The 11781-nt window shown below is 35.3% G+C and overlaps 1 protein-coding gene across 1 annotated transcript; it reads right to left on the reverse strand.

Annotated features, from left to right (window-relative positions):
• Positions 1-493: 493 nt before the first annotated feature.
• LOC117112869 (cysteine and histidine-rich domain-containing protein 1-like) lies at positions 494-10821 on the reverse strand. The gene is made up of 10 exons (XM_033256059.1): positions 10668-10821; positions 8518-8624; positions 7109-7201; positions 6584-6639; positions 5674-5774; positions 5278-5333; positions 4519-4589; positions 2804-2932; positions 2088-2250; positions 494-1539 (listed from the first exon to the last, which is right to left on the reverse strand). Exons 1-10 carry the CDS (start codon positions 10744-10746, stop codon positions 1414-1416), a joined length of 981 nt encoding a protein of 326 aa, XP_033111950.1. The 5' UTR covers positions 10747-10821; the 3' UTR covers positions 494-1413.
• Positions 10822-11781: the final 960 nt, after the last annotated feature.

Raw genomic sequence — 11781 nt, forward strand, 5'->3', positions numbered from 1 at the left:
GTATATGCGGCAACAAAATGGAACTTACCATTACCATCTGATCCTGGTACAGTATTATTTGGTTTAAATACCAAGGATAACCCACGAAAGACAAAAAAAGTGGGGTCCTTCCGGTGGTGATTGGGCAGTACATGAGACAATCCCCTATTTTTTTCTGAAGAATGTACTGCGTTCACATGGGCCATACAGTGTTAACGTCTTATCTGAAAGACGGTGCACTATCGTGACTTGCATTTCAGTCCTTCAGTTGAAATACAAGGAGAGCGGCAATTAGAATTGAACCGGGAACAAAGATTTTTCACAGTTCAGAGCACACACAGTGGCTACCACCAGTTTAGCTGACAAAGCTAAGCTGCAGAAATTTTATTTTAAGACAAAATTTATGTGAAAACAGAAACACTATATACGAATAAAGTAGCGTGTGCTCTAGTTTTAAAATAAAGATTGGTAACTAAACATATAGAAAAAGCCATATTAAACACACATGGACAACTCTTATTCTGAAGAACATTGTATTCACGATCATTCCAAACAATTTTTTTAAAAGCTAAAAACATGATTCCAGAAAGAACTTACATTTTCTTAATGTACTATACCTCCTTGACCTCACATGGGTCTGCATCTTGTTTAATTATTTTATATTTCTTGTAACCATATAATAGTTATATTGTCTCAATGTTAGGCTCTGGAAGTTCAGTGTGCTCTAGAAAATTATCTCACAAGCCAAGTGTATTGTTTTAATGTTAGCCAAGATTCTTTACACTGTGTTTAGCTTACAAGTGCAGAAAATATAACAATAACATCTATTTTCAATTCTACCGAAAACAATAATAAATTTTAAAATATTTTATTGATGTGTGAAATAAAAAGGAATAAGGTTGCTTGCTGTTAGGCCCTCACTTGTGAATGCGATGTAGCAAAGTAAACAGTTCTTGGACTGATAAAAGCTTAATATATTTATTCAGAGTAAAAAAAAATATTTTATTGGGAGATTTCATGACAATGGCACACTAAAAGGCAGAAAAAAATATTTGAAATAAATATTGTTGACAGGTGGCAAGTGTTTGAAACATAGCATGTCTAAAAAACTTATAGTACAGCTTATTAGAAAAAGGTTAAGGCCCTCCCCAACCCCATTTTTCCCATTTAGAAAATAGATATGCAGGTTGGTATATCTAGGCCTTTAGGTCAAATGTACACACTACTAATATGTGGATGATTGCATTCCTGCAGGATTATCTGTTCTGACTTGTGAATGGTAAAAAACATTGTCTTAACTGAATAATAAAAATGGCTGAAATTTACCTGAGAATTCTAGCCCTTTTTGGTCCATTATATTTATATTTCCAGCCTTTACTTTTTCATTCTAATGTCATTTACATGTATTTATTTGCACATTTAGTTGTTTTTTTTTTATTCTAGCTGTTCAACTTTTTCATGGATTTCAAACTTCTTCCAACTAAATGCCTCCATTTTCCTTAGCTTTATTTCAACTTTTGTACCCAGCATTTTAACCGAGCTCCTGGCTGGATCAATGGCCTGTAAATTCAAAGAAAACAAAGATAAATTTAAACAATAAACATAAAAAAGAGAGGCTACTAATGTTAACACAACAAGAAATAGGCTTTACATCAAATCTCCATTAAATACACTACCACCAGTGAGCAAAGAAATCTGCTAAAAAGAGTTTTACAAGGAGAAAAAGGCCCACTGGGGTAGTTTTTATGAAGAAATTCAGAAATTATGGACTGGCATCTAGACTAAGCAACACAACATGGTTTTCAATTTACAACTTCCAATTTCTGTACACCAATGATTTGGTGCAAGCAGACATTTATCACCTCTGTACTCGTAGGAGTAAATCTGGTTGGAGGAATGATGGAATGCCCGTCCATAATGTCATTATGAGATTTTTTCATATTCATAAAAGCGTACTCTACATTTGCTAAACCCCTTTCCATAATGTATGTTTTGTAGTACTATAAATTCTGATGGTGTATGCCACAGCATTCAGTACGACAATACGTCTGGTAGTGCAAAAATTCTATTACTCCTATTAATTAACTAATTAAAAGAACATTAATTACCCCTTCTAAAGTAATTTCCTTCTTGAAGACACCACGTCCACCATCGTACTTGATGGAGAGCACTAGCTGCACCTGATTAGCTGCGATGGTAGAAGTATCTGGATCAGCCACTTTGCAATAAACTGTTAGTACAGCATAACTAGCGGTTTGATGCCAATCATGCCTGTAGATTAAAAAAAAAAAAGAAAACAGATTGCTAGTTATTATTTTTCTTATTACATTAATACCAACTAAACGAGCACTCCATCCCTGTGCCTGAATAACGAACAATCTGCAGGCCTAGTATGATGGGCGATTCTATTATTTTCAGCCCTGTGCACTAATACCTAACAATACGCAGGTTGTGTATGATGGGCAATTCCATAGTTTTCAGCCATTTGCCTGAATACCGAAAGGTCGTGTATGATAGCCGATTCCATTATTTTCGGCAATGTGCCTAAATTCCAAACAATACACAAGCCGTGTAAGATGGATGACTTTGTCTTTGACTATCTCTTATTGTGTTATTGTGTACTATTCCACTATATTTATGATGATCCATTCATTAGTTTTTGCATAATCTTGATAACAATAGAGAGACAGACGGCGATGAGTACATAACCTCCTTTGGTGGAGTAATTGGAGGAGCATTCCATAGAGTGCACACCTCCTACCTATGCGTCAAAATACCGAATAATTCAAATGGTGGTGACGGTTCTCATTGCCTGACTACTCACCTACATACTGCAGTTGAATTGTTTTCTTCAGCTTTAATCCAAAGATGGACGCCCTTGGTACAGCCTGGCTGCTTTAGAAAATCATCAAAATTACTAGTTTTCTTTTGACAACATGACCAGTACTTCATTCTACAGGGAAAAAAAAACACCACAGCATAATTATGATACTGTACATTTATTTTACATTTTATGTGACAAATAACTGATATGCCCATATTTGGAAGTAATATGACATCATCATGCCCATATAAGGGTATATCACACAAATTTGTCACATAAAATTTGATAGTGTGGAGAATTTTAGCTCTTAACCAATTTAGTCAACAGGACACAAACAGCCCTCTATTGACATGCTTTAGGTTTGCACAACCTGGATTACAGGGTAGCTGATATCTTTACAATCTAGATTATTAAACCAAACTGTATTTTGTTTAAATTAACATTTTTTTTAACTCAGCTGAAAACCAGATGATCTTAGATTGAAATTCTGACAGAGGAATACATTTTTCTCAAAAGAATATTACTAAAAGTTAGTAATAACTATATATTTTTTTTCTATACCTTGCACTAATGTTTACACTCTCAGTTTCTGGTTTCTGGTTTTATACTACCCAACAACCCCTGCATAGGGGTTGACACTGGTAGAGTTGTTGGTGATACCTTCTGAGTGGTACAGTGTATGGAGTATTCAGTGTTACAGAATTTAGATTAAACTTGACTGAATTTAATTCCACCTTGATTCAAATGTGTAAAGCATAGTTAATATAATAATAATAATAATAATATGCAGAAATTTATAACGCGCCAATTCCAAAAACATTATCAAAGGCGCAGTGAACAATTAAAGCGATTTTGTAAACAAAAAAGTTTTCAAATTAGTTTTAAATGTGAAGATTTTCGAACAGAAAGAGGTAAAAATTCCAAAGATAAGGTGCCCGAACAGAAAAATAATGTCCATATGTTTTTGGCTTTTTCCTTTTTGAAGGGGCTTGAAGAAGAAATTTATCAGAAGAATAAAGTGTACGAGTTGAAGAGTATGGCATAAGAAAATGTAGCAAATATGATCGTTGTTTAAAAAGAAGTATTTTAAAAACAAGCAAAAGAATCTTGAATATTATAGTTGACAGCAGTATAAATTTATTGTCAGAGTTATTCAACTCCTGTCTATCATCATCATGTTTAACAAATTGGCTGCCAGCGAAAAGTCGACTATACTCTTCAAAATTGGTAACATTCCAGCGTTTATCACTTCTTTGTTATACATTGTAGAACCATAGACCTAACGGCTGGTAGTTAGGGGAAGATACACCTAGACGATAACGTACAAATGACGTATGTATGTTTGTTGTGTTATGTTGCCTACAGTACACTCGAGTGGCAGAAGTGGGTGCGCTCTTTGAAGATATTCCAACCCATGCAAAAAAAGGACGAGAAAACTCGCACTTCGCATAGTCAATAAAAAGTGCTGTCACAGTTTACTTGTCCCCTAATATTTTCCCGCCAATTTATTAGACACATCATTATGATGACATATGACTAGATAAAATTTCAAAAAAGTATGTTTGTACATGTAAACTTGATTTGTCACACAGGAAGGAACCTTAAAAAATGGTCTGGTTGTCACCGTCTCAAATAAAAATTGGTTGGTGCCTTTTTCTTAAGTGGGGGAGGGGGAAGGGGAGACAATATTGTTAACATGGCCTAAGTACACTTACCCTTCATGGAACACAGCTGTGCCAGCATGGTAAAAGCATTGTTCATTTTTAGATTCTTGGCCCTCGTACGCCTGCATTACACAGCATAAAAAGAAACTTGTATTAGTTAATTTACTCATATTTAATCTGGTATACATTTTATTCTAGCCTAATTATTAGGCAATATATAGCCTGTAAAGGATTTTTAGGCATGACTAAAACAACTCCACTCCATAAGCCTCATGAACAGAGGCAATATTTGTCCTAGGCCTACTCAGCCCCAGAAGCCACATGCTCCAATTTGATATCTTGCTGATGTTACCGTCAATATTGACGAAAGGTGGCCACAAAGTATTTAATTTATTCATAGGCCAAGAAATACTCACACCTAGGCCTACTGCTGAAACATAGCATGAGCCACTTCACAACCCCTCTATAGTGCAAGCTGTGGTAACTAAGCGTGGCCGACCAAAAATGGTCAGCGTTTGTTTCGAAACGTCGATGAGGTTCAGAACCTGAATGGAAATCGCTGCGCTAAACCACCTTTTTTTATCTATTATTATTATTATTATTTTACTGGATACTGCTTCTGTAGTAGTAGAAACTTCCTACAGCTGCAATCATTCCTTCTTTATTTGAGGCCATTTTCTCTTGTCACTCGCGAGCATCCTTAGCTCCCCTAGTTTTTTGCCCATTCTGAGAGTTCCCATCTTTGCCTCCTTGAGGTCTACTATACAACTAAGTAATATTTATTCAAATTTTACAAACATGTTGACTTACCTTACCACAACTTGTTCGTTTACAGCATGTTCCAAGCTGAATTTCATCTGAATTAGCTTAATAAGAAAAATAAAAAATACCAAATCTCATTAAATGATAATAAATTGAGATGTTTCAAAAAGGGACATCCAGATTTAATTGAGCAAACAGCTAAGACTTGAAGAAGAAACATGGGGTAACAAGATAGCTTGGGTGTAAAGCTAAACTGACTCTGGTCAGATCATCAGAGTTTAAACTACTTGAGTATTTTGAATGGGTCAGTCTGGGCAGGGGTGTAAGCATTTTGTAGGGCACTGGGTCTCCTGCACCCCCTAGATACACCACAATACCTCAGTAATTTATATTTTTAATGTTTTTTTACTGTGAATTTGAAGTTGAATACAAGAAAACTATTACCATTCTCTGTAGCACTGACTTCCATTTTGCGTAGCTTTGCAATTGCATCTTTTAAAGTAGCACCAACTGTGATGGGAATTGGAACCATTTGTTCATCACTCCTACAAAATCAATATTTGGATTCTTTTCTGATAACTTTCTTTACAAACTTAATGTTGGTTTCTATTGATTTTCTGATAAACTTAGAACTGTTTACTGGTCAAACATAATAAACAGAATTACTTTGGTCATTTTAGTGGTATAAAATAATCTTTATTTTAACACATTGACTGTCAAACTTTTTTTCCTAGTTTCGTCTCACACACCAAGGCATAAAGGATGCCACCATAATTAAAATCTTTCCCATGACGTGTAATGAAACACAAACAAATATACGGTATATATTTTGAGATCGTTGCTTTCGGGTTCTTCCCTGAATATCGTGAATTCACATTCTGGGCGACCACTGCCAGTGAGTTAACATACAATGCAATAGTGGTATGTTTAGACAGGTGTGGACATGAACTTGCGTCCCTGGCAGTGAACATGTTAAATGGTTTTTTTCACTGGTGCAATATTCTTAAAGGTTTTTATTTGTGTCCTAGTTGCTTGTTCTAATATGCATTTTTGTTAGTCTCTTCTACCATAATATTTACATTGGTATCTGAACTGCTTTAATACTCTAAATAGCAGGTTTACTTTTTGGGCGCTGCTGGTAAAAACTTATTTAAATTAATTAATTAAAAAATTATTTTGGTTAGTTAAGTCAGTTAAGCTGGTTAGTTAGTTAAGTTAGTTGGGTTTTTCTGTAAGTTCAATTTATTATCTTTCTAATTCAAACCAATATACAGCAGATTTACATTATTATATCACCAGTGATATAAATTTTATAAATGAAAAAAATAAATACATAGAGGCTCTATTGGTTTACCTTGGTCTCTCTACCGCTTTAACAGGATTGGGCTCACGAGGTGGTTTAGGCTCTTTCTGGAACACGAAAAAAAACGAAGATCAGTTTTAAAGTAACATAAAGTGTTTTTTTTTCTGGATTCATGACTCAAAAATTACTGGACCGATTTACTACAAATTTCCACACATTTACAATGTTACATGTATCTCAGTCCCCCATTTTGGTGGTGATCGGAAGATGCAAATTTTGGAATGTTATTTATATACTTTTTGGACGCAACAGTCATAGCCAACTTGAGCAGATCGTTCGGCTTTGTTTGGCTAGGCCAAGTCGACTCGAGCGGATTGACTGCAGGGAAGTGTAGGGGGTGTCAAATTCTGGCCCGCGGAATGGAAGTAGCCCGGCCACCGTGAAAATTCACCTGATTGAGGCTTGCCACGCAAAGTCTATGATAGCAAACCTAGTTTGGCAACAGGGGGATGGGTTTGTAATCTTAGATTATCTTGTTTAATAAGTGATAATTGCAAAGAATATATCTGACATTACCTTTATACTGACATCATCATCATCATAGTTGCTTTCAACTGACTGCACCTGAGGTTGAGGTTTTTCGGGATTGTGATAACCTTTTGTGCAACCCTGCAAAAACAAATTTGGCAAACACAGTAGAGAAGATGCCATCCCAAAACCAGTGTACTGTTGCTATATGTTAAACTAAGTAATTAGCATAAGAATGTGGCAGCATTTTATACTTTAGCGCAGAGAAGCCGTAATACTTGGACTCATAGTAAATCAATTCACATCATTTTAAAGCCTATTATGAGGAGAATAAAAATGTATTAAAAAGACAATTGTTAATCACTGATGCCGGTTTTGGGATGGCTAGCCTTATTTGTTGATCGACCAGTAGTTAAACTCAGTGGCAGATTCAAGGGAATGCCCAACTAGCTCAGGCGCCCCCCCCCCCCCACTAAAATTTTTCATTTTCATAATTGTTAAAAATTGTAGAACAAATAAAAATTAGATTCAAATTTTAAGAGAATGCCATTTCCGGCTATCTAGAGGTGACATAATTGTAAATTTTCTTACCTCAGCCCCAACCATCCCATCCAATCCAATATTTGTATAGTGCCAAAATCACCATGAACCATGGTGGGGCTGAGGTGGTATAGACCCTCCATCTGTCAAACTCTCTCCCTGGTCCCCCTCTATTTCGAATTCCTGGATCCACCACTGAAACTGATGGATTCTGAAGGCTTCAGCCAATCTGTCGCCTCCCCTCATAGTTACAGTACACCAATCTTAAACAAATTCATAACTCAGATTGGACGTTATTGTCTGATCTACTGGTGGGCAAAGTGCGGCCTGTGGGCCACATGCAGCCCTACAATGATGTCTCTGTAGCCCACAAAAATAAATTAAAAACCCTGTGTGTGGCCCGCTAAACAATTTTGGCTAGAATACCCCTTCTTCTTTACAAGCTGACGCCAATCATCTGTAAAAAGTAATATTAGAAATGAGCATAAAGTGATATAAAAGTAGTCAATGAAGGTTTTTTGGAAGCACACTAGAAAATCCAAGTTTGGATGCAGCTTTCAGTGTGAAATCAAAAATTCACTTTTGTCCTTCGACAAATGTATGTCCACTCCTGCTCTATCTAATCCAATCCAACAGCATCCAATCAGAATTAGGAATTTGGTTATGACAGGTAAAAGTGTAGCTGCCCCTGCCAATAGTAACTACCATAACCACAAGCAAGGTGAGGATGAGTGATATAATTATTTAAATATTTAAATTGTGTTTTTTATTACATATAATGTGCTTTCTACAGATAACTGGGGAAAAAACAAACCTGAAGCGAGACTCATACTGTGCTGTTATTCAATAGTAAATTTTCTGCAATATATTGTTAATATATTAATTCATATGATCAAAACAAAATTTTTAAAAATTACCTTTATGTTTAAAAATTCTGTGAAGTCAGTTGTTCTTTTCTTACAACAAGACCAGCCTTTATAAGCATCATGGAAGATCGGTCCACCAGGGTGGAATTCACATACATCTATAAAAGTCAAAAAATTTTTAAAAGATAGTATATATATTCTTTGTACATGTAATGTATTTGTATTTTATTCAAACATTCAACAGTGTCTATCATAAAACATAGAAAACAAGTACTCAAGTTTTTTTTAAATGTCTTTTATACACCATTTTATAGGGTCTACTACTATAGGGTCCACCAACGTCTCGCAACTTTTCATTGGGTACTGCCAGCGGCCTAGTCTACTTTGAAACAACGCCTCCAACGTCTCGCAAATTTTCACTGGGGGCTTCCGACGGCCTAGCTTGAGCAGCTGGCTAGTTACAAGTAGGGCACCGCGCAGCGGATAGCACCGCTAGACCCTTGCTATAGCAGTAACAGACAACAGATGTGATCTTTTGCTAATTACTAATACTAAACACTGAAATAGCTTTTTAGACTTGTTTTTAATCTCAACATTCTGTTCTTTTTCCGTTTTAAAATATTTGTGCAATTTAGTCTTATCGTTTAATTAATCCATGATGGTAATTATGTAGAGCGAAAAGCTAGGCCTCTGGAAGTCCCCCAGTGGTAGTTGCCAGGTTCTCAAAAATTTGGTGAAAATGGTGTATGTCCAACAGCATACTTTAATTACAAGATCTAATGATCTTTAAATACAAACAAAAATACTTTATGAGGCTTATGATGAGTGGAGTTCTATGATGATGTCAGGAGATTAGAACCAATGAAAAACCCTGTTCAAGGCTATCAAACTTTATTCGACAACAACATGTGACACCTAAATATGGCCATGATGACATCACATCATCACCATATTACACCTGCCAACTCTCACACATAATGCGCGAGTCTCACGCATGAGCCTCCACTTTTTAACATCTCACGCCTACAGTATGTTTATTATGTCACGCATCATAACAATTTTAAGATAAAATGTATTGGCTGACTGTACACCCTAAAATTCATAAAATTACAGATTTACACTAGCAATCAATAAACCAAAATGGCAGTAAGTCAAAACGGCAATGACTAAAACGGCAAAAAACCAAAACGGCAACACTTTTTTACCAGAACGGCAACTAACCAAAACGTCAATAAGTCAAAACGGCAAGAACAAAACAATGGTAAACAATTTTTTTACGTCATAAAAGTAAATATGCGAAAAATAAACTAATTATAAACATTAAATTGTACTCGATTAAATTTGGCTAAATACCAGCAGCAGCAATAATATCATTAATAATAATAATACAGTAATAATAATAATAATAAAAATTAAAATAGTCATACAAATTCAATATTAAATAAATGGGGGAGAACAATATAAAAACAGTAAAAACAAAATGATTCAGAAGATTATAACTGCGGTCCGCGTGCCGAGTGGCGCTTGCTAGTCTTGGCATTGATTTCGTTCCTTTGGCATTTTGGTCTACAGTATGCCGTTTTGGTACTTTTCATTGCTGTTTTGGTACTTTTCATAGCCGTTTTGGTCATTGCCATTTTGGTCATTGCCGTTTTGGTTTATTGCCGTTTTGACCTGCTACCTCCATAACAAACTGAATCATTTTAAACAGCTATGCAAAGAAAATAGGTATTGAAATTTAAAGTCTATTTTACGTATTTATTATATATTTGGTGAAAAAATATTTTTTTATAAACCTAGGTCTAGCCTAAACTAAGGCTACTAGGCCTACCTACCTAGGCCTAGGGCCTAGCTAGGCTAGTACTACTAGGCCTAGGCCTACAGTACTATATAGGTAGGGTATTATATAAGGGGTATTAAATTGTACAAAATAAGCAATTCTAGTATTTAAGTTTATTTTCAAATCTTTTAAATTGAGAGACACATCTATAATAATTAGTATTTAGCACAGAGCAAACAAATACATATAAATGCTAGCCTGACCGAAGCTGAATGTTCTAGAAGCTAGACCTAGGCCTAATTAGTCATCGACTGCCCCAACACTGAGCACATGTCTCGGGTAGGCATTATTGGCCTAGCCAAGCCTGATCTGCCACTCATCAAGGCCTAGCAAAAAGCTAAGTCGGAGAACTTTCTCTTACCTGGACCATCTTGTTCTTTTGTGAACTGTTTTCCACATCCTTTATTGTAGCAATTCAATTGTTCCTTTTCCGATGTCATACTTTATAATATTTCAGTAGTACTTTTCACGTTTTAACCACACCACCAACTCAGCTAGCCTGCTTTTTCGGTCAGAGAGTGTTTATTTATTAACTGATGTCATAGAGGGCGATATATCAATATTTGGCAATTTGTTAGAAAAGTATTTTCTTTATTTTTGTTAATTTGATTTTATTTAGTAGGCCTAACTAATAATTATAGGGCTATTACAAACAAATAGATAGAAAATAATATTAATAGTACAGTGCTCATATAAGAAATATGATGTATAATCGTATCAAGCATAGGCCAATGACGCCACTTCAATGAAGTTCTTCTTCAGTTGGAACGTTTTTCACGTAGTCATCGAAAGGGGATTGGTGGGAGGATAGGAAGAGGGAATAAGTGTATCTAGTTGGATTTTTGGTGAAAGGAGGAAGGGGTAATAAGGTTTTTGACTGTTTCTTAATTTTTCTTTAAGTTTTGACTTCCTTTTTTTGGACGCATCGTTATTTAAGAATGCGACTATTAAGTATTTTCCTTTTTAAATAGTTCCGTGACACCAACATTGGCCAGCTGACATGAGTGACAAACAGTTACAGAAATAATCATGAGATTAAAAAATGATTTTAATTCAGTTCAATGTAATAATAAATGCAATGTAATAAACATGCAAAAATACACGGCGATAATCAAGAATATTATGCCTAGGCCCTATATAAGCAAATTTCGCACTAAAAAATTACAACGGTAAGAAATCAAAAAAAAAAAAAAAAACAAAAAAAAACTTAGGCGGTCTCTCTGATAAGAAAATTAATGTATGTAGGATAATAGTTATTTTAAGAAATAATTAGTTTCTAAGTAACTCATAATAATGAGTTTGATTTCTAAATATAGAATATAAAATAATATTTGAAGTTTTCACGGTTTAGCGTACCGTCAATGTCTTTTTTTCCGCGGGTTTAGCAAACTGAAGGTCAATTGGTTGGTACGGTACCAGTATTCATTGAGCGCCTAATACAATCTCTATGTGCTACGGTATTACGTGGGTGGTGG

This window comes from Anneissia japonica, unplaced genomic scaffold, assembly GCF_011630105.1.
Source record: "Anneissia japonica isolate Jap-2015-1 unplaced genomic scaffold, ASM1163010v1 scaffold287713_len945575_cov184, whole genome shotgun sequence".
NCBI lineage: Eukaryota > Metazoa > Echinodermata > Crinoidea > Comatulida > Comatulidae > Anneissia > Anneissia japonica.

What these genes read in the sequence shown, in the direction of transcription:
- LOC117112869 (XM_033256059.1), bottom strand. Translation starts at nt 10,746, where the DNA reads ATGACATCGGAAAAGGAACAATTGAATTGCTACAATAAAGGATGTGGA. An exon ending in CAGAATTTTTAAACATAAAG is followed by an intron (nt 7,202 to 8,517) that starts GTAATTTTTAAA and finishes TTGTTTTTGCAG; the next exon opens with GGTTGCACAAAAGGTTATCA. An exon ending in AAAGCGGTAGAGAGACCAAG is followed by an intron (nt 5,775 to 6,583) that starts GTAAACCAATAG and finishes TTGATTTTGTAG; the next exon opens with GAGTGATGAACAAATGGTTC.